General features: G+C 44.5%; 1 protein-coding gene across 11 annotated transcripts in view; it reads left to right on the top strand.

Annotated features, from left to right (window-relative positions):
* The window catches only part of PLXNA1 (plexin A1), a 424,561-nt gene that overhangs the window by 382,305 nt on the left and 18,570 nt on the right, over positions 1-23,686 (top strand). For 5 of the 11 annotated variants that reach the window (XM_077325380.1, XM_077325378.1, XM_077325379.1 and 2 more), the window contains exons 24-30: positions 6,166-6,312; positions 7,232-7,391; positions 9,118-9,329; positions 11,481-11,577; positions 11,906-12,096; positions 16,616-16,785; positions 18,871-19,083. In XM_077325380.1, the coding sequence (XP_077181495.1) occupies positions 6,166-6,312; positions 7,232-7,391; positions 9,118-9,329; positions 11,481-11,577; positions 11,906-12,096; positions 16,616-16,785; positions 18,871-19,083 (1,190 nt within the window). The remainder of the gene's footprint in view (positions 1-6,165; positions 6,313-7,231; positions 7,392-9,117; positions 9,330-11,480; positions 11,578-11,905; positions 12,097-16,615; positions 16,786-18,870; positions 19,084-23,686) is intronic. The other 6 variants (XM_077325387.1, XM_077325383.1, XM_077325389.1 and 3 more) reach the window with 6 other exon arrangements.

Raw genomic sequence — 23,686 nt, 5'->3', positions numbered from 1 at the left:
AGCTCCCCTCTTCCAAGGCCGGTCCCACACTATGAAGACAGGCAGCTTTGCAGCAGAGCACCCAGTGAGGCCCAGCTCTGAGGCTTGCTGATCTGCCACCACCATCACCATCTAACCACATAAGTGTGACAATCCCCTTAGATATCGGGGCATTGCACTTAGGCATCTCAACAAGATTTGAGAAATGATTTCAGCAAAGTAAAGCTGTCAGTAGCTTCCAAAGTTCCAGCTATCCTCAGGAGGAGGCCCCTGCATTTATTTGCGCAACACAAGTAGCACTGCCAGTTGTGCTCTTTTAAGGCCTTCTGAATCCCTGAACTGGCTCTGTTGTTAGGGGCTCTCCAAATCATTCAACTGGGCCTGGGCTTGCATGAGTTGCTGATATCCACAACAAAAGAGAAGAGTCTGCAGCCTGCTGCCAGTTGCCCCTGAGGAATTGTTTCTAGGAGCACCTCTGCATTGCAACTCTGAAGATGCCCCTGATAGTCCCACATTTATGCAGCTGCTAGATACCCTCAGTTCTGCTTGAAAGGTTCCCGCAGGCATGCTGCATGGGGGACACGGGATTACTGTTAGCCCCCCCCCCCCCCCCCGAAATCCACACACTAGAATCTAGAGGCATGTGGAAAGTAGAAGAGCAAAGCAGCCCTGCCAATCATTTGAGCAGGGAAACTCTCCTCCTCCTGGTGCCTCTGACGGCAAAGGTGGGGGACTGGCAAGCATCATGGAATCACCAGGCCTTGGCAGCTCGCAGTGCTTTTGTTGAGGCCTCCAGCACCATTCATCAGCCTTCTAATGAGCCATCCCAGGGAATGGGAGAGCAAAAGAGATAAAGAGGAGCATTGAAAAATGCACAATATTAGGTGCCTGATGAGCTAAATCTCATCAATAAGACACTGTGAGCATTAGCTAGTTCGGCTGGTGCTGCCTCGGGCATCCTCTCCGCGTACACACAGGCACTCACATGCAAATGCCAACATTGACACATGCCTTTGCATTCTGTAGATTTTCTTCATCCTTTAAAAGTTTTTTTTGTGGGGGGGAGATGCATCCCCCAAGAACATTCTGTCTTGCAGCTTTTCCTCACACAGTGACAGACTGCCCCCTTCCACACTATCAGTCACCCAGAGTTTCGAAGGTTGTAGAAAGGGGTTATCCTAAGACACCAATATTGTAAAAGCTGCCAGCGTTCTCAGGGGTGTGGAACTTTGAGCTTGTTCCTCGGGAGTCAGATCATCTGTCCTCCAATCTCAGCCCAGATCTCTAGTCAGTAGGAGGACTAGAGGCACTGCAAGCAGTGCAGAGAGCATGCAGCAGACAAGGCATTGCTTTAGCCCTTGCTTTGCGTGCGGAACGTCCCTGGTTCAAGACCTGCCAACTCCAGTTAAAAGATCTCATGGGAATATCTGGACAGGGCTTCTACCTTGGGGAACTGGTGTCAGTCAGATAAGGGCTAGTTCTGTAGGCTAGCCTCGTAAATCATGCAACTAGTGCGGGAGTCAGGTGGGGACATGGCAGTGCCATGTTTTCCTCACTGGAGGGCCTGTGTCTTTGGATCAGTATGAGAATTTAGTATTGGCAGCAAGAAGAAAATAACTCAAATGCTATGTCCTAGAAGAACCAAAAGCCAAAATTTGGGGAGTTCTTGCCATAAGATGGAAGCACCTTAATGGGGCTTGTCTTTACCCATCCCTGCTAGAGCAGCATATTATAAGAATGTTTTCATTCATTCATTGATCGTTTTGCCTCTGAGTCCTTTCCATTAGGAATTGGACTGACAACTATCACAAAATCTCATCCCATCCTCACTTAATCTTTTTCTGTGTGTCTTCAAAAGACTCAAAACTTTTAATTGCTTCAGGAAAACACTGCATTCCTCCCCACCCCCTACTCCGATCTGTGATTGGAGAGCAGGTGCTTGTTACGATGTGCATTCCCTGGTAGATATCTCCCGTTAGCTGATGAAGTGCTCTTAATTGTTGCATATCAGTATATAATCCCTGCTGCACAGTTGTTGGGGCGTATGGATTGTTAGCAAGGAATTTAGCCTAGAGATGCCAAGTTGCCTTTGCCAGCTTTAATGGCGGTGGTCACTTTCACAAAGAATGGTTATTCAATGGGGTGGGGTGATTCTGGCTAGCCTTCAATGGGATAAAGATTGAGTTCTACAAAGGAATACTGCTTGCCTGTCTTATCATGCCCAATCTGGTTGCAGCTTGCATTTCTTATCATGCCAGCCCATCATATTTGGCTTTGACAGGTGGTAGTTAGGTCTGTTGGAGCCTACACCCTAGATAACAAACCGGTTGTGGTCCTACATAGCGAGCATCATTGTAACGGGGGTGAAAGAGGATGCCAGTGTACATCAGGCCTCTAGGACAGGGGTAGTCAACCTGTGCTCCTCCAAATGTCCATGGATTACAATTCCCATGAGCCCCTGCCAGCAAACGCTGGCAGGGGCTCATGGGAATTGTAATCCATAGACATCTGGAGGACCACAGGTTGACTACCCCTGCTCTAGGAAACAGATGATTTCACAGCAAGGCCCAGGAGAATGGGACAATCTGTATTATACAGGCCTCTGCAGACTTGGAAGCTGTTCTGGTGGGCACCGATCTTGTCATCCGCAAGGAACACCAGGATCCTGGGGCCTCTTTGGGAGTTTGGAGTGGCCTGGTGCAGTTGAGGCAGCAAAAGTTATCACATACACACACACACAGAAAAGGCCAAACGATGTCACCCTGTTGGATTTGATTACGAACAGGGAAGAGCTGGATAAGTTTTTAAAAAGAATCAGTCTGTACTAAATTCCCAGTGAATTGCGAACCTGCTAACATGTTATTTGGCATAACGTTGAAGTTCTTGAGTTCATTCAGGTGGGTTGCCATGTTGGTCTGAAGCAGCAGAACAGAGTCTGAGTCCAGAGGTACTTTTAGGATCAATAAAAGTTTATTCTGGGTAAAAGAAGTGTCTATGGATACGAAAGCTTATGCCCAGAATAAAACTTTGTTGGTCTGAAAAGTGCCCCTGGACACAAAATCTTGTTTTGCTGAGTTCATTGTTGGCTTTGCTAGCGCAGATGCAATGGTCTGTCCCCATATGGGCCTATTGCCGTTCGCTTGAAACGACAATCTGCTCTTTAGTTCTTCCAACCTCTTGTTGCAAACAGATTTTGAACTTGCTCATTCTTACAGAGAGTTCTTCCTGGTTTCCAGCATAGCACATGGCCAACATGTATTTGTATGACTAAGAGGAGTTTTTTTTTTTTTTAAATAAAAGGACACCCAAAAATCATTAAATACAAGAGGATTTACAAGATTTAAGGAACCCAGATGTCTACATTTGTTGTGTGTTGTGCAAAGGAGCAGATCTGCAGAACTCCTCTGGACTGAAGCATTAAATGAGCTGGTTCTCAGGGGCAACCTTTTAAAAAGCAAACTGCTGCTTTCAGGAGTACCTTTAAAAGGCCCTGATGAGAAGTGAGGCACCTCCCCCGCCCCCGCCCCCAATAATGCATGATTCCTCCTAGAGCTGCAAGCAGTGCAGAGAGCATGCAGCAGACAAACAAGATGTGACCAAGGAGCCATCTTCAATTTATTCTCCCCCTGTTGTGCTTTCTCTTGGCTGGATGGTTTGCAGTTAGATTTTATGAGCAGCTAAGAATTCCCTTGGAAAGTGCATTTTCTGCTTCAACTTAACAGAGAAGGGAAGGCAACAGTGGGAGAGTCTTCCCAAGCTGGGATGGAATTGCCGTTACTGTGCAGTCATCATTTGACTTGTGCATTGTGAGGAGACAAGACAGTTATTAATAAGCAGCATAGCACCCACATTAGTGTTCGTTCTCTCTCTCTCTCTCTCTCTCTCTCCCTTCCCAAGCAGACTTAATGAAGCCAAGTTTGCAAATGAAACATAATTTCAAAGACAGGCGTGTTGTCGGAAGGTCTAGAGATGATGTATGCCTGTTCCTGCTTGTTAGCAGCTGTCTCTTTAATTACCGCAGATGCTAACGAGATGGTAACAGCATATGGTGACAGAGAGAGCAAGAGCACTTTGCACCAAAGTAAAATTTGTCGCTGTGGTGGCCAGCAGGGAAAGTAATGGTGGAACGGAGGTCAGAGGCGTCCAGTCCCTGCCCTTTCCACTTGCATCTCAACCACAGCCAGAGCTAAGGGGCTGCAGCATGTGATACAAAAGGATTTGAGGGGGCAGCAGCTCTGTGGCAGAACCATGGGGTTGATCCAAAGATGATTGAAGACATCTGTCTCCATGGGCATCAGTTTTTAGAATGATATACATCCCAATGGTTTCTTTCAGCAATAAAAATCCAACCTCAGCCTCCTCATTTCCACTTCTTCTCTCCTGCTTCTGTATGCTCTCTCCAGTGCTGCTCAGTGATAGGCATTTGATTGTGCAAGGTGGCCAGCTTTGGATGGGATTCCCTGGCATCCTTTGTTTGTGTTTTGCTTAGCTCTTAAGCATTACCTTAATAATGCAGATATACTAGTATACCTCCCATAGTTGGCATTTGAACGCTTTTATGTTGTTGTTCCAAAAGGTCTGATCGTTGATAGTATGTCGCGCAATAATAGTAAATTGACTGGTTTCTCTTATGAGTACAGGGAACTGAGTAGCCAGATGTGATTTGTGCTTTTGCATAATGGCAATATTAGGGGACACCCAAAGAAATTAACCAGGCAGTAAATGAACAGGAAATAATGGGAATTTTTTTATTCATGCACCTAACGATTGATGTGAGGAGGACATGGCTATGGAGTACTGTAGAAACTAATCGCATGACTTGATTGTTTTGTTTGTGTCAAGAGGAAGAAAAATGCATAGAGAACTGTCATTTGGTTGAGAGGGGATTTATATTAGGATCTAGCTTGTCTTTAAACTTAGTTCTGATGGAAGCTCCTCTAACTCTTTTGAGGTCCTGAACCAGGGTTTTAAAATGACTCTGATTAATGTTTTTGCAAAGGTTCTTCAGTATAACCTTCCACCAGAGTGAAATGGATGGATGCCAGAGATATGATATTTTCTGCAGTAGTACCTCACCGGGCACTGCCTCCCTACAGTGGGATATCTCAGGCTGTAAGATTAAGGGCACTTTCCTGAGAGCAGGCCACGTTGAATAACATGAGATTATATATACCATTATAAAGGTATTGATTGATTGAATTAATAGCATGAGACTTATCAAAGAAGATCTGCTTGTGGTTGCTCCCACGATGTTGTTTAATTTTAATCATCAAGATAAAACCTTTTAATTCACTCAGGGTTTGGGTTGATTTTAGATGTCTTTGGATGGGATGAGTTGGTTAGTTTACTTGTTAGTTGAGTTTGGGTTTTGTTTTGTTTTGATGTAAAAGCCACTGCTGAAAACTTTGGTTGAGTGGTGAGCTGTAAAGCTTTTAGATGTGTGATCCATTCGTTTGGCCCAGCGTTGGGTAAGATTGAACTCAAAGGATTGAACAGATTATTTGTGGAAATTCCCATAACTTGGTCCACATCCTTAGTGAAAGACAGCTAGTTGGAAGTAGATCTTGGTTGTACACTTATCCTGTCAAGACATTTCCTGTGAGTTCCACACCTCAATGCCCTAAGTGTCTTCTTCCGCTGCTTAGATGAGCTTAGCCTTTAAAAAGAAGTTGTGATCTTCAGTTAACTCCCTTGAATTCATTATGTTCATGCCTGATTTTTCAGGCTTTATTGCTATGCTACTAAGGTGCATTGTGTTAATAACAGAGGATGCACATTCTCCTAGAAGGGGTGGGGGGAATAGCTGAAGTCATTTGTTTATGACTCATAACTGCAAATATCCGAAGAAGTGTTATTCATGATGAAATGAGAGTCTGTACCAAAGCAAACAGAGCAAGTTCCAAAGGCAATAAAGATTGTAATCGCTGGCCAAATCTTGATCTTGTGACAACACTGGTCACTACTGTGTATGCCGCAGAACTGTTCCCCACTCCTTCCAGCAAATGCTTTTCAAAACGGATATTGTTTCAAGCCAGAGCTTCTGTTTATTAAATACAGCCTCTGATGCAAGTTTGATTCCAAAACGCAAGAACAGCCAACTCTCGCTTCTTAACATTCTTTCAAAATGGACTGCCAGGTGTTACATCTTATGTCCTCTCTCATTTCTTCCTTCCTTTGCTGCTTTAGGAGTGTGCGGGTGAACCACTGTTCATGCTTTACTGTGCCATCAAACAGCAGATGGAAAAGGGACCCATTGATGCCATCACAGGAGAGGCCCGCTATTCTCTAAGTGAAGACAAGCTCATCCGTCAGCAAATTGACTACAAAATGCTGGTTAGTGCAAATTGGAGCCTCAACAAGGATTGGTTCTTGCCAGGGCCCACTAAGTTCTACTGTTTAACTGGGTTTGGGGTTCCATGCACCTGGACTGGGTTGTATAGAGGGAGAGGAGTAAAATAGCAAGACAGGCGAGAAAGCTAAGAACAGTTGGAATGCTTTCTGACTTACCAACCAACAGTGGTATCCTCTGGATTCTTGGAAGAGGATTTGAAGTTGAAACCAACTTTTCAGGACCATGCTAATAAATGGGTATTAGCCACTGCGACCAAAATGAAGCCTCTGTAAACTAGAGGCACTGTGCCATTGATTTTTGAACCTTGTGGGCAAGCTATACAGCATAGTAATTGTGCCCTGCCTTTGTCTTTTCCACGACATACGGCTGGCAGTTGTCGGAGCCATTCCTGGTCTGATCTAGCAAAGGAATTCATAGGTCTATCGGATTGGAAAGGTGGGAACAATAGCCTAGCTTAGATGTCACTTCCGGTGAAGGAGATAAGAACATAACGAAAGCCCTGCTGGATCAGACCAAAAATCTCTCCGACCCAGTGTCCTGTCTCACGCAGTGGCCAACCAGGGCCCATTCCGCACACATAGGATAATGCATTTTCAATGTGCTTTGGCAGCTGGATTTTCCTGTGCAGAACAGGAAAATCTACTTCTAAAGTGCATTGAAAGTGCATTATCTATTGTGTGCAGAATAGGCCCAGGATGCTATTAGAGTGAAAAGGTTCTGTTGCAACCTTTGTGTTCCCTAGGGCTGGTCGTATACTGATCAGGGGGGTAAAGCTGCTTTGATGGCTGTTGGAATGCTGCTCTTCTTCCTCTTCATCTCTTCCTGGGCCCCCTGCTATATAATCATAGTTTATGTGGCCCACCAGTCTCACAGTTATATATACCTTTTTTGTGTGTGTAGACTCTGAACTGTGTGAACCCTGAGAATGAAAATGCACCTGAGATCCCAGTCAAGGTCCTGAACTGCGATACCATCACACAAGTGAAAGAGAAGCTACTTGATGCTGTGTACAAGGGAGTCCCCTATTCACAGAGACCCAAAGCAGGAGACATGGATCTGGGTGAGCTACAGAGTCAGAATTGCTTTTCTGTTTGGTCAGTGGAGTACAGGGCTGTTGTCACACAGCAAATTGATATTACAAGGGCCATGTGATCCATCTTATCACATGGCCTTCCATTTCTGACTATCAGCAGCTGTAGCCATCAGGTGGAAGACACGATTATGTGAATCCACTCTCACAAGTAAGATATCAGCGGTCCAGATCACTACAGATGTGTCTAGAAGAGCCTTTATTTGGAGAGTGAGATATGCCATGTCCAAATTATGCCTCCTTTGCCCTGTGAGAGGGCAACCTGGCACATTGCATCGTAGTGTACTGTTCAGTGGAACCTTTAGGGTTTGCTGTGGTGAGTTGCATTTGAAGATTGTTTTGAAGACTCTGCTGGTTTAGAGCACAGCAGCAAGGTTACTGACTGGTACAAACAACTAGAAGCATATCAGGATTTGTACCTGGGAAGCATTCAGAAGCCTTTGAAGCTCTAAATGGCTTAGATACTTTGCTGCCCTGAGTCTAACTTACTTTTAATTTCTTCGTTGGAAACATTGCTCAGTGTGCCCAAGCTACAGAAAAGAGGTGGGTGGCCACTAAACCCAAGGTCTTCTCAGCGGTGACCTTAATTATGAAATATCCTCCCTGTGGCAGTTTTTGTGCCCAACAAAAACTGTTTGAGTTATAGTTTTAGGTACCAGATGAAAAAGTATTTTATTTTCCCGGGTTGTTGGTTGTTTCATTTTGAATGGGTGTATATAAAGGTCCCCCCTCCCTTTCATTAATCATTTTAATCGTGGCTTGTTTTATCATTTTCATGCTATTGCTTTTAGCTAATTTATGCCAGTATTGTGTATATATTTTAACTTTGGGATTTCAGCTCTGGAAGATGTTGAGGTGGTGATTATGGAAATTGTCTCATAAGCTATGATTTAACAGTATGGGGTGTAATTTAATTAGAATTAATAAACAGTGTAGCTCAAGATATGAAGTACTGTATTTGCCGGTGTATAAGACGACTGGGCGTATAAGATGACCCCCCAAACATTTCCACTCAAAATACAGTACTATGGGCCACTATGGGCAGCTATGTCTATCCCAACTGAAGTGCACCCGGCGTATAAGACGACCCCCCCCCACTTGGAGGCATGTTTTTCAGGGGGGGAAAGTAGTCTTATACGCCAGCAAATACTGTACATAACACCTTCAGCCAACTCAATGTAGAACCATGGCACTCTTAGAAGTATCTGAGGATCGAGTTACACATGTCAGAGAAGTCTTATTTTTGTTTCAGCAGCACTAAAGCGGGAATCTTTTTTCCTCATCTATCCCAGTTTGCAGGCATAGTCATTCTTCATCTTCCTTCAGGGGGCGAAAAGCATTCCTAAAGTGTCTGCGATGGAGCAAGCTCAGCATTTAATGCTGCGCAGTATAATATCGGAGGGAACAAGATTCAGTGGGGTGGGTGTTTTCTGTTGCTGCGGGATTCACCAGATTGTTGAGAAACAGAACTGTGGCGTCCAAGGATGATAGCATCCCCTCTTTCTAAGGGGAGTGCAGAAAAGACACACCATATATACCATATCCAAATGCGTGGCCAGTCTTCTCAGCAAGGTTCCAGTTGGCTCACAATAAGACAGCTGAGGGTGCAAAGTAGGGTGTGGCTTTTAAAATCTGTTTGGTGCCACGCCTCATTCACATGCTTCTCCATGCCTTTCGTTCTGTGATCTGTCCCAAGTGAGCACGATCCCCAGTGACCCCATGCCCTTCTCTTCCATCGGTGCAGAGTGGCGGCAGGGCAGGATGGCTCGGATAATACTGCAAGATGAAGATGTAACCACCAAAATCGACAACGACTGGAAAAGGCTCAACACCCTTGCCCATTACCAGGTGTGGTTGCCCACTGGGTTTAGCCATAGAGATGTGGCAGAAGAAAGTTGGCATCTGAGTGTAAGGTTTACTTAGCTTGGATGCTTTATATGTACAGTGTGCAAGATGGGCTTTACAGAGTGTCCTTATGATTTAGGGTTTTTTTTATTGCTGCAGAGTGGGGCAGGGGCTAGGCTAGGTTTCATATGTTCATATATGTTGAAAATCTGATAAAATACCGAGTTATAAATCCTGAAAAATCATGTGATTTGGTTAAATGAAAATGAAGCTCCTGGTCTTCAGGAGAAGAAACATAAAAATTTGAGGTGACTGTTGAAGGCTACAAAACCTGGGGAACGCAACACTTTTAGTACCCAAGGGTGGGGCTTCTGTTTCCTGCAAAACTCCCATTTTCTGTCCCATGTCTCCTTTGGTAGACAGTTTGGACTGGATGTAGGATATGTGGGAACCCCCCTTCCCCCCTAAAAAAAATCCCTTTATCTCAGTGTTGTAGTTTAGATGAATGTTTTGCCTAGATGTGTTTTGCCCTCCCACACCAAGGTTGGGCAATCTAAGCAACTAGATTTTGGGGAGTGGGGGGGGATTGGTCTTCATAGCAGAAGAACCTCCTCTATCCAGCCCATTTTGTCTTGTCAGACCTGAGAACTAGTACCCTTTAACTAGCCCCTTTAAGCACATGCTCAAGATTATGCAGGTTAATTATCTTACCAGACATTAAAAACACTTCTGTAGGCAAACAAACAAGTTATGGTTTCCCCCCACATTTTCAGTGGAAGATGGGTGTCATTTTAAGCACTGTAAATCTACAACCACAATGGTAATTTTTACAGCACAATAATTAATCCATAATCAAACGACACAGATTCACATCCAAATACGGGGTAGGGGAGGGAATCCTTTGTACATAGGGATAAAAAAGCAACAAAAGGTAAGAAAGGGATAAAAATAAAAAAATATATAAAAATTGATTGTAGGATTTTTTAAATTCTGTTTTTCTCTATATGCAATCTCGGTCTCATTGTGCATTGTGCAGTGGTTTGGACTAGATGACCCTGGAGGTCCCTTGATGATTCGAAAAGAATGGAGAAAAACATGAACATATTAGAAATACAAGTCTGGCAGTTATTCTGGATAGAAATGAAAGGAAACCACATAGAAGAAAAAAGAGGGGAAAGAGTTCACTGTCATGCTTGGCTCCAAGAGAGTTTTCACATCCTGCTTTTCACTCCCCTAAGAGTCTCCAAGCAGCTTACAGTCGCCTACCCTTCCTCTCCCCACAAAAGATACCTTGGGACGTAGGTGGGGCTGAGTTCTGAGAGGACTGTGACTGACCTAAGGTTACCCAGCTGGCTTGCGGAATAGTGGGGAATCAAGCCCAGTTCTCCAGATTACAGTCCGCCACGCTTTAGCCACAAGAGAAAGCAAGTGCCCTCTTCCAAATTAGTTAACTGTACGCAATACACTTGAGCCACTCAGTGGATGAGACATTCCTTTCATGATTTTTTGCATTCTCTCTGAGGAAAGAGAGGTCCATCCTATCAGACCTTTCACTTTGTGAAAGGGTGGATGCCATGTTCTTCATTGGCTATACTGTTCATCTGTAGATTTTTAGTTTGGCTTGAACACAGACCCTTTGTGCATCAGAGTCTACAGACTGGCATTGGCTCTTCAGAGTCTAAGGCTGATGTCTTTCACATCACCTTCTGGCAGATCCTTTTACTGATGATTCCAGAGATGGAACCTAGGACCTTCTGTATGCTTAGGCAGATGCTGTGATACTGAGCCATGGACCCTGGTCTTCTGCTGGGATCAGAGGGCAGCCAGTCCCATGTACCTCCCTATGCAAAAGTAGTCTCAAGTTTTTGAGTGAGCACTGCATTGAATGTGAATTCTGGGGGCGGGGATTCTTGTAAAAATATAGGATAGGAAGCATGAGGCACTGAAGGAATTACCATATGAAAAAGTTGCAGATATGCCTTTTGAATTAACCTGTTTTTCCCAGGAAAGTGTAGTAAGGTCAGATCATTCACAGGTAATAATGCATGCTCTGCAGTTTTGTAATTCTAGTGCAAGGACCCTAGAGACTTGGAATAAGCAATTAAAATGTGATTCCATCACACCTTACTTTCATATGTGTGGTTGGGATGAGGAGCAACGGTTGCAGATCTCAGAAGTGATTTCAGACATGCTTTTTGATTATGTTCCTTGTAGGTGACAGATGGCTCCTGTGTCGCACTGGTGCCCAAGCAGAATTCAGCTTACAATATTTCCAACTCCTCCACCTTTACCAAGTCACTCAGTAGATATGGTGAGTAAGGAAGAATATGTCATATTGCCTGCTTTATGTATGAAATTCAGGGAGTATAGGAATCAGACAAATGCAGATGAAGTATGACAATCAGATCCACCTTCCATCTACTGGCATCAGAAGGTCCAGTGAACTCCTAGTCACAAAACTGTTCAGTTTATGAATTTTTGTTAGCAGATTCTAGAGTACAGTCCAACACGTGGCATGTACTCGACCATGGTGTGACAGGCAAGGCTCCAGGCAAAATGGGGTCGAGCGGGGGACCAGTTAAGGTGAGGGTCAGCACAGGCGGGAGAGGTGGTTCCCATTGCATGTGGTTTCCTCACAGAGAGTATGCTCCGGACAGCCAGCAGCCCTGACAGTCTCCGTTCACGGACCCCCATGATTACCCCTGACCTGGAGAGCGGCACCAAGCTGTGGCATCTGGTGAAAAATCATGACCACATGGATCAACGAGAAGGTGATCGGGGCAGCAAGATGGTCTCAGAAATCTACTTGACTCGACTGCTAGCCACCAAGGTAAGTCAGAAAGTAGAAAAACAGATCTGAGCATTTGTAATTTGGGTAAAACTTAGCCAAGGCTGATCCTATTGAGCTAGGAATAAGAACTTCCCCTTTCTCTTTCCTATTCTCCCCACATGAAGCAGAATGCAGCCAGGGAAGTTTTACCTGACAACAGGCTGGGAAAACTTCTCCTGCTAAAGCTTCTCTTGCTTCCTGTACAACTGTTAAAGGTACAGGGACTCTTTGAGGGAAAACTGATTTAGAATTTTATCTGTAAGTAATAATAATACAAACAAGTGCTGTTTGAGATCTATACTTCTTCTCACAGTCCCCCCCCCCCCATACATGTTTGCCCTCTCCTCACATGGACACAAGTACATGCAAGTGTCTGGCTACTGTGACAGTCCCTTTCTTTGAGGACAGGAGACAAGGGAATCCACACTAGGGAACCTAGCTGCTTTTGTGAGACATGTCTTCCCAGTTACAAGATGTTCACTGGCTGGCAAGCGTAAAGGCTTTAGGTTGCTTCTGAGAGGCAAGTTTTGTATTGTTTGTGAAGAGTATAGAGATCACTGAACCAGGAGGTTTAATAAAACAACAAAGAAGAATTATTTATGTACAGGTTATGTAGTGGATTCTCTTCAAAGTTTGAAGTTACTAGGTCTGCTTATCCCCAGAGATAGGCCTCACAACTCTATCTCTCCCTCAACATGCCTGAAAGGGGAGACGTAAAAGTGCCCTGCACTTGTTCCAGCAGCAGCTCTGAAAACATCATTGCTAGAGTCTCACAATGAATATCAGCCTGCATCTACTTGCTCCTCTCCCTGGAATCATCCTGCAGTTTCTGCCCTCAAACTATAAGCAAGAAAGTCAGGGAGGGAATGTATTCTGACTTGGGCAATGGATGATGAGGCAGAAAGGCCACAGTGGTCTAGCAGAGTGATCCCCAACCTGTGGCCTGCGGACCACATGTGGTCCGTTGACTAATTGGAGGTGGGCCACGAAGAACACCTTCTCCTCCCCCCCCCGGCCCTTTACTTCATCCCGCCCAGCCGTTTACAACACACTTCAGGTATCATTGTCTCGCATCACTCCCAGATAGGACTATCTCATTGCAGAGAAACAAGCTCAGGGTTCCCATTGATTTGTCATTGTCATGAGTTAAAATTTCCATGAAAATAAAATGTTCCTTATGTTCATTGTTGTGGCGTGTCTGTATCTTATTTTGAAGGGATGTTTAAACATTACCATAGCGATCAGAGAGCGTTAGGGCAGTGCTTGAGAGTAGAGGAGTAAACTACGACCACACACACACTGGGCCTCAGTAAAATTGTCAAGCGTTGAGTGGTCCCCGGTGATAAAAAGGTTGGGGACCACTGGTCTAGCATACAACTTGGTGGAACAGCCCTGATTCTGTGTCATGCCTTAAATCAGGGGTAGTCAAACCTGTGTTCCTCCAGATGTTCATGGACTACATTTCCCTAGCTGGCACTTTACATTCCTGGCTTTGTTCTTTTTAAAAAAGAAATTATTTAACTAAATAAAATAACATGAACAACAATGGAAAAACACAAGGGGAAATAAAATAAATGAAACCACCCTCCAATAATTAATAGACATATTCATATTCAAAACCTTTCTTGCTTCACCCCCATAATCAGTATAATATAATATTATAACAGAGAGTTGCTGATATTAGAGTCCAGAATCTTCTTTAAACCACAGTAAGAGCTGGTGGGGAGGAGTTAGGGCGGGCTCTGTCCGGGATAAAAACTTGGATGAGCGAATCAGGAGCCGCAAAGCGGCTCCTGATTCGCTCCTCTGAGTGTCAATCCTGGACCAAGGAGGCGCGCCTCCCCATTGCCTCCTTGGCCGCCGTTCCCTCCGCCTCGATGCGGGGAAAGGAGCTCCTTTTCCCCCATCGAGCCGGAGGCAATGGCGGCCAAGGAGGCAATGGGGAGGCGCGCAAAGCCCTGCTCCTTTCCACCCACACACCCGGCCAACTCTGCCTTCTCCCGGCCACAGGAGCGGCCGCGCCACATCACAGACGCGGCGAGGCCACTCCAGCGCCCGGGAGAAGGCTGCCGCTAACTCGCTGTCGCCGTCGGGGCCCGCTGCCTTCTCCTCGCCGTCACCACCGGGGCCCGCCGCCTTGGCCGCCACTCCCGTGACGCGCCATGTGGCCAGCCACCTCAGGCCCGCCCGCAACCAGCGTCCCCACAGCTCCCGGCCCATGAGGACACAACGACGCCACAGCTGAGAGGAACCCAAATTAGCCTTGATTCGGGTGCAAATTGGCTGAATCGCCATTCCCCGATAGGTTTAAATGGCCAAATCAACCTTGTTCGAATTGTGAATCGTGATTCAACACAATTCATTGATTCAGACAAGCAGCTGTTTAAACTTTAAAGGGAAAGAGAAGAGGAGGAATTCCCCTTTCTGTCTTTTCTGAACTCTGAAGCGGGAGATTTGCAGTAGAGGCACCAAACTTGAAGCATGGCTCCAGGAGCCTCTCCTCAAAAGAACCCCCAAGTTGCAAAAAGATAAAATCGGGGGGTCCAGTTCTAGGAGCTCTCAAAGAGATTGCCCCATCTGGCCTCCATTATTTTCTATGATGAGAATTTACTAACAGACCAGGGAATTTTTTTTCTCATCATAGGAAATAAATGGAGGTTGGATAGGGGTACCATCTTTGGGTGCCCATAGAATTATACCTCCTTTTTGCAACTTGGAGGTTCTTTTGAGAAGAGACTCCTGCGCCACGCTACAAGTGTAATGCCTCTACCTTAAACCTCCCCCCCCGCAAGCCCAGAAAAGACAGAAAGGGAAAAATTCACTTGGACTTCAATGGCACCATTGGGTCAATGGGACTGAATCGATTCCAGTTGATTCCAAATCCGAATTGAGTCAAACAACTCTGAAATAACTATGAATGATTCAGCTGAATTAGATTTGGTCCAAATTGCTGGGGTCTGAATTTTTTCCTTTGGAAATCCCTGGTAACTATCATCCTCCACCCTACCCCAGATGTCTGGTATTCGTGGGATGTCAGGAACTTGATCTGAGCCCAGTGACAGGTCCTTCTGGCACTCAAGATCTGCTGAGTGGCTTGGCTTTGCTCCTTTCATCTCTTCACCTAACAAAGCAAAAGCCTTGTTTACATCTGGCCAAGAAAACAGCTGCAAAGACTAGTTTTGCATCCTAGCTGTTGACAAAGCAAAACTGAATCCCAGCCTCCGGTTTCTGCAATCACTGATTTCCCCTGTGCTCATTGTTCAAACGCTTGATAGACGCCCTCATTTTACCAGCACTCTGCATCAGCAAAAGCAGAGGCTAGGGAGCTTTAAAAGTCCAATGGCTTAGGACTGCCCATGCTGTATAATTGCTGCACTAGTGTCTGATGTAAATCAAATAGTCAATAATATAAGATTTGTGCAAAAGCAAACAGAAATGATATTGTCGAATTCCAAGGGCTGCAGAAGGGGAATCCCACATTAATTCCAGAAGCTGGCATGTAAAGGGGCACGGCAGAGCCTTTCTTCGATGTTATACCCAAACCCAATTGTGAATTGTACTAATCTGTTGGAGCAATTAATTACCTCACTGCTAGTTGGCTGCTAGGTTGCCGCTGCTTGGCTCAGTGCAGCTTGAGCACAAACCTTGGCCATTCTGATGTATTTCTAGTGTCATGCATTTAATATATTTCATACTTCACTAGTTATAATTCTACATGGGATGTTGGATGGCAGCAGTGTGTGTTTATCTTTCCTAGGAAGAACTCAGACCCTTCAGCGAGCCTGGCACAGGAATCTAGAAAGGGTTGCCCTGTAGTCAACATATATTCTCTCTCTCTCTCTCTCTTTCACAGGAGTTTTGAGGTGGCCATTTGTGAATGGTTGACATGGCACACTAACTTTTGATCAGCCTAGATACTGTTCTGCCCATGGCCAAGAGATCCTTGTCTTTGAAATTAGGAAGGCTGTCTTGTGTATTTGGATGGTTTGTTGAAGTTTGGTTAATTTGCTTTGTTATAGGTCAGATAATTAGAATGGCACTGATAAAATTATGCAATATTCAATTGTTGATCTCAGGGTTGTTCTTCAGAGGGTTCTGTGATGCAGAAGTTACACAGATAAGGACAATTCAAGTTTTATGTTGTTTGAGACATAATCGACTCCATACTTTGTGCTGTAGCAGGAACCATTGTACATGCCTCTTCTACTGTTTTTATGGATGACCTCTTCCCTGTACATTCTGAATTGCTCTGCAAAACTCATAAAGCGCAATCCTGAAAACATTTGCCTGGATGTAAGCTCCATTAAGTAGATCACAATAGGATGCTGAGTAGACCTCCTTAGGGTTGCTCTCTTAGGGCTTTACTTCTTGCATTTATGATGTCTCTGTCCCTTGCTTCAGAAGATGAGCTTCCTTAGCAAGATCTTTATGGCTTCCCTACATGCACTTCATTGATTGACTTCTGATATTCTCTCCATAGAGACTGAAACAATGTTCTTTCTGGGATTTTTGTGTGTAGGGGACCTTGCAGAAGTTTGTTGATGACCTGTTTGAGACTATCTTCAGCACAGCCCACCGAGGGAGTGCCTTGCCTCTGGCCATCAAGTACATGTTTGACTTCCTGGATGAGCAAGCAGATAAGCACCAAATCAATGACTATGATGTCAGGCACACCTGGAAGAGTAACTGGTAAGTGGGGAAGACAAGATTTTTCAGGGAATTGTTATTATCAGGAAAATGTTTTTGTTACCTTGGTCCTAACTCACAGAAGCCTTCAGGTTTTCTCACGGTGCTGTACCAGATTTCCATAGAAAGCAAATCACATTGCCTCTCTCATATGCGAACCTGGAGTTCCTAAACATGGTCACATTTCACAGTTTGCCATGGCAGATGGAGCCTCATAAATGCACTTACCATAAACCAGGTTTCAGCTGTTCTACTAATCACCCACCTGATTTTTTTGTGGCGTATTTCTTTTGTGTGGGCATTTCAGGAAAGCCAAGGATGTCGGGCACCCCATCAATGCAAACTGGGTATCCATTGGCCAAAGAAAATAATCTTATGTGACTCCATTTCAGAGTAAACCTCCTTATTCCTGATAATGAAAGGTGTGCAAGAGAGCCACCTGAGAAAATCTTTCCTGGGATGCTCCCAAAAGAAGAAAATATATTTTTGTAAATGAACCAGAAGAAAAAGATGGCATGTTGAGGGCAAAAGATATCCCTCTAAGCATAGAATGCTGAGAAAAGCTGAACAGCATTGAAAAGAATGGAAGAGGGACAGGAAACTATCCTGCTTAAATTTCTGAGCAAATACAGAGGGGGAGGTCTTGTGGGGTGGGATTTTTGGTTGTTCCTTCCCATCTGGAGTTCTTCATGGACCCTCAGTTGGGTATCTCTTCTAACTGTGGCAATGAATTTTGCTTCAAATTGTATCTAAGAACAAGCTGGGAAGCTTATCATCTGTATGCATTTTTGCCAAATGATCACTTTTAGGGACATGCATTCAGCTTATCTGAGCAAAAAAAATACTATCTCATCGATATTTTTCAGGTATTAATTCAGTCAGATTTTATTTATTTATTTGCTGTTTTTCCAGCTACCAAAATGGCCAAGCCTGAAAAATCCTGAAAATATTCAGGGCCACGGGATAGCTAGAGTTAAGACATTTCAAGAGACTGAGATCCTTTTAAAAGCCTCAGACTCAAATCGCTCCAATGAACTATGACTCTGAGGCATTTAAAAGGATCTTGGACTCATGAAACTAAAAATCTACCAAATCCAAATGCCATGTCTGTATTGGGATTCAGGAACATTAGGAAATATGGATATTTTTCAAGTTCAATATACCCAACCTCCCAAATACCCTGTTTTCCCCACATCCCCAAATCACTTGTGCAGTCCATGAGTACAAAGCCTTTAGGGACTTGTGCAACTTCAACAAGTATAGTGGCGGGGATGGGTGGGTAATGTTCAGCTGTATTTAGAACTTTAATTTTTCTCCCCTCTGTGCTCTTCCTTTCTGCCATCTTGCTGATTTCATTGCTCAGATCCTTTCACCATTACTTGGGGATGAGAGCGTACATTCCCATCTCTGGCATTTGTTAAATGGCAGCCAAATTGCTTTTGTATAGTTCAGTAACTGTCAGTAATTAGCAGGGCAGAAAAAAGAAACATTTTTAAATGGAGATATGAGAGCATGGAGACACTTCGAACTGATTTATCACTCAGCTTTCTATATTAAAGGAAGTAGCATTGCTGGGAGGGGAAAGACCGGGCGGGGGGATGAATTCCAGCGATGCCTGGATTCCAATTCCACAGAGCCCAGAGAAGCCGGCTCCTGCATACTAATGCCCACACTTATTTCAGGGTACTAATTCAATATGTTGAGTTAATTTCATAAGATCATTTCTCTGAAATTAAAATAAGTATGCATGGCCTGCACCCCTATTACAACACTTGGGTGGGGGGGGGGGCGGAGGAGGCACTTGCATTTCGTGAATGAGACAATTGTATTAGCTGTCACTGAGACAGGAGGCCGTGTTATAATTTCCATTCTTAAAATGCCCATTTGCTCACTGGTATTTCACTCTTCCCTGGGATATAAGTTGAGTCAAAAGAGCTTACAAACTGTGTTTCCGTGAACATTAATGATGGCTTTCTTTGGAGATGTTGATATCTGATCTGTTTTCTGACTGACTAATGGTTATTGCCGGGGGCCTGGCTTGTAGCTGCTAGTATTCCCAACCTAATCTTCTCTTTTCTTCCTCTGCAGTCTACCTCTGCGTTTTTGGGTGAATGTGATTAAGAATCCCCAGTTTGTGTTTGATATTCACAAGAACAGTATTACTGATGCTTGCCTATCAGTGGTGGCTCAGACATTCATGGACTCCTGCTCAACTTCTGAGCACAAGCTAGGGAAAGACTCTCCCTCCAACAAACTACTGTACGCCAAGGACATCCCCAATTACAAAAGCTGGGTAGAAAGGTGAGTGGTTTCAGCAGTGGGGGAAGCTGCCTTGATATACACAACTAGAAAGAATGTGGCTTTTATAGGTTGTGCTCCGGATGGCTACAGACCTCTGTAAAGATGGAAACCTTCAAAGAAGAGCGTTCCAGAGTTGAAGGATGGAAAATCTCACTTGCCATTTGCAACAAATCTTGGGTTTTCTCCCCCAAAGCAACGACAATTCACTCCAACCCTCTGATAACTAAGGGCCTAACTAAATGATACATTATTCCCTGGGAGCTGCCAGTCCCCAACTGAAACTTAAATTCTCAGGCAAATCATGGCCAATTCAGACTGGGATTTTTTCACACTTTGGGAAAGAGTCCTTCCCCAATGCTTTCCCCCTGTGCTGTTTTCCCATGCTGAAATGGCCCTAATCCACTCCTATTTGCCATGATGGAGAGACACACCAATACCGATGGGCTGCATGTCTGTCAGTGGGCTCTATGTAACTTTACCCAGTGAGATAAATAGGTGCCTCCCAGGGCTGATTCAGATTTAAAAACCTGTGTGGGTGAGACTTAAGCTCCCTCTCACTGCTCATAGTAGTCCTGATCCAAATTGGCCCCAAATGTAGCACATTTTCCTGAGAGGACCCAAGGGGAATGTGAAGATAGACCTAGGCATGGTGAATTGTCTAGCTAGGCACTAATATGCAGAATCCGATTCTGAAAATGGAATCAAGGAGGCAGCAGTTTATAATGAAGACAATGCCATTGTAATTTGCTTTTAAGTATGTCTTGTTCACCTGAACACTTTTTGTTTAAATCATTGTTACTGAAATTTATTTGCATATGGAAAGAGTGACAGTAGACTGGAGCTAACATAGCCCCTGTGAAGCTCTCTAATTTCTCCTGACTGTCATCCTTGTCTGATTGATGTACCAGGCAAAGCCAAAAAGATTTTCCACAGCAAAAACAGAGAAATTTAACACGAAAGTATGGAATAAATATTTTAATGGAAAGGACTCCTAATCCTTCCCACTTACCTGCTTGCAGCCCAAATTATGAGGAGGAGTTTTCTTGAGCCCTATGTTTAAGAAAAGAATGGGATGCTGCTAAATAGGTTTGTTCAGAGAACTATCCTCCTCTTGCAAGCTGGATGCTTTGCAAAAAGAGAATGAGGCAGAATTTTAATGTTCCAAGACATCCAGCCACAAGATCTACATATTGTCAGGATTTGGAGGTAATTCATTCGTAAGTTTCTGGGGGAACCAAAGAGCATAATGCCTTGATCTTCTTCTCCCCTATCATCAACGGGATAAAGGTTTCAGGGCAAGACTAACAAAAGCAAAGCATCCACTTAAGATGCATCCAGTCTAAGTTTTTAAGGAGCTGCAGGGAAGGATAGCTTGATGCCCTCCATAGTGAGCCATGAGATGGAATTCTTGTCACTGGCCTCTGGAGGCACCTTCCTCTGCACTATTTCAAGAGCATCTGTGGCCTCAGGTGGGAATTATCCTGGATAATCACTTTGGATTCTCATCCAGCAGAGTTTATGTCCACAGGAGGTAGGAGGGGGAGGAGAGTTGACGCTCACCTTCCAGAGGTTCCGTGTCACCATATGCTCCCACGCAAATGCCTGATTCAGCACTGTTCCACGTCAGAGAAATCTGAGCGATGATAATGATGACATCTTAACCACAATCATTGCTATGCCACAGCTTTAATTCAGATTCAGATCATGTTAGCACATCTTTCTGATTGTGAGAGGTGAATGAGATTGCATTCAGAATTATTTCTGTGAATGGCCTGGCTCTCTCCTTCTAATGAGTGACTGATGCACAGCATTTCAGCTAACATTGTGCCTGTATATCAAAGTGTGAGCAGTTGGGTCAGGGCCATCACTTGTTCCCTTTTTGTCTCCAAGCTGTCTTTTCAATTACTAGCCTGAGCAACCAGCATTAATAATTTTTGTACATGTGAAGCTGCCTGATATCATCAGCTGTTTGGTGTCTCTGGCTCCTCATGGCCTGCTCAGACTGGCAGCATGTCTCTGGGTAGAAAATACCTGCTGCCTAAGATCCTTTAACTGGAAGTGCTAAAGTTTGAACATGGGACTATTTACATAAAAAGCATCTACTTTACCACAGGATCCCCTTTGCCATGCCATGTTTATATATTTCAATCTTTAGGCAATGTCTATGATTAGGAAGAAGAGTTGGTTCTTAAATGCCACTTTTTCTCTACCCGAAGGAGTCTCAAAGCGGCTTACAGTCGCCTTCCCTTTCCTCTCCCCACAACAGACACCCTGTGAGGTGGGTGAGGCTGAGAGAGCCCTGATATTACTGCTCAGTCAGAACAGCTTCATCAGTGCTGTGGCAAGCCCAAGGTCACCCAGCTGGTTGCATGTGATGGAGCAGTGGGGAATCAAACCTGGCTCGCCAGATTACAAACCCGCACTCCTAACCATTACACCAAGCTCCTATTTTCTTGGGTAGTGATTTGTCTGCTGTTGCATTTATGATGGCATTGATAGCTAGCACATGAACTGTGCCATCTGGGCTCCCCAGAGATAAATCTTTTAAAATATGGAATTCTGAAATACTTTTTTTTTTTTTGAGCGGATGTCATGGATAATGCACGTGGCTATTAAAAGGCTAGATTTTGTTGCTTCTGTAGAAGAATATGATATCTGCCTATCTTACCTAAGCTTTACCAGGGATCTTAAGTTCCAGATAGTGTTGCGTGGATTGTGATAAACTGTGGACTTATATATTTTCCAAGGGAAAGACTGTTTTTTGTGCATCCATGGTGATTCATGCAACGGTCACCTCCAGAATTGATTTCAGTAACTCGCTCTACGTGGACCTGCCCTTGTCTCTGACCCGGAAATTGCAGCTGGTGCAAAATGCAGCCTCTAGGGTCCTCACAAGAACACCTTGGAGGGCCCATATCCAGCCTATGCTGAGGCAGCTGCATTGGTTGCCAGTTACAGCCTGGATCCGGTTCAAGGTTTGGGTTTTGACCTGTAAGGCCCTTCACGGTATGGGAACCATGTATCTGAGGGACTGCTTGTCACCCTATGCCTCCCGCAGGGCCTTGTGCTCTGCAGGTTCCAACTTGTTGGTCATTCCCAGCCCCAGAGAAGTATGCCTGGCCCCTACCTGGTGGAATGAGCTCCCGGAGGAGCTGTGGGACCTGGGAGAGCTTTCAGCTTTCCTCAGGGCCTGCAGAACAGAGCTCTCCCGCCAGGTCTATGGTTGAGGTCAGGGCTAGTGCTAAGAGAAGATCAGATGGGCTCCCCCCTGGAAGAGATGCTTCCATGCTGGTCCATTGGCATGGTTAGGTGTCACAGCTCTCTCCAGCTACCCTAGCTGTTAGTGGCTGTTAGTGTGGGCTGTTAGATAAGTGTTATTATTTCCACCACATGGTTTTTGTATTTTTCTCTAATTTTATGTGGTTTATAATGAGGGGAGCTTAATTAGGGATTATATTATGGTTTGTACTTTTGTATGTAGCCCACCACGAGCCAGCTTGTCTGGGAGTGGTGGGCAATAAATCCAATGCTAATAATAATAATCTTCCCAGAAGCTTCTGGTAAAATCTGTGTTGCACATCAACATGTATTCTACAAGTCTGCAAGATTTCCAGGTTTCCATTCTAGAAATGCAGACTTTGGACTTGTCAGATATAGTTTTCTCTCCTAAACCATGTTTGTTTTTGGTACCTAACATTCAAGCTGGTGAAGTTCTGCAGAATTTGAAACTTGCTTTCAGTATTTTATCATAATTGGTTTGGTTTTGTCCTAGGTTATTGTAGTACTGTTGGTTTCAAACATTTTTCAATTACTATCCTAAGTGAATCTGATAGAACTCTCTGTCTTGTGAAACTCTAAGAATGCCCATACAAAAGTCACAAAAAGTAATGCCTGTAGGGCAGTTTTTGGATAGAGTAACAGAGCAGGGGGAGGTGGGAGCCCCTTTCCATGGTCCTGATCTCTGTCAGGCCCTGCGGTGCTTCTTAGTTGAGTTGCCACAGCTCCCCTTACAGCTGCAGGTCCCCATTGCAGCCACGTGTAAAATGTAATGTGCAGTTTGGGCCCATGATGTATACTATGTTGTTGTTGTTAGGGGCGAAGTCGTGTTCGACCCATCGCGACCCCATGGACAATGATCCCCGAAGTCCATTTAAGTTTGTACCGACTGCTTCAGGGACTCCATCCAGCCACCTCATTCTCTGTCGTCCCCTTCTTCTTTGGCCCTCAATCAAATGTGTACTATGCTGGTGCTTAATTTGAACAGAGACTCCGAACAGCACAGTAAAGCCTTCTGCAGCAAGTACTTAATTCCATTCCAACGGCATCACCGGAAATAATTTTCTGACATGGTTCATATACATTTTGCCACAACATTCGCTAACACTGTCATGAAGATGAATGTTGAGAAAATTAGGTCCCATCAAGATTTTAATTGTGTTATTATACTTACTTATTAAAATACTGCTAGGCCTGATTTTTTTCCCCAGTCTATGTCAACTATTCTGTAAACAAAATCGTTTGCATCTCAGGCCTGCTGTTGATTCTGAGTGTACTTCCTCTGGTGCTTACAGGGTCTAGCGGTTCCTCTGGCTTCCTGCTGTAC

This window comes from Paroedura picta, chromosome 3 (assembly GCF_049243985.1).
Source record: "Paroedura picta isolate Pp20150507F chromosome 3, Ppicta_v3.0, whole genome shotgun sequence".
NCBI classification, from domain to species: Eukaryota; Metazoa; Chordata; class Lepidosauria; order Squamata; family Gekkonidae; genus Paroedura; species Paroedura picta.
This window is presented reverse-complemented; position numbering and strand designations above follow the sequence as displayed.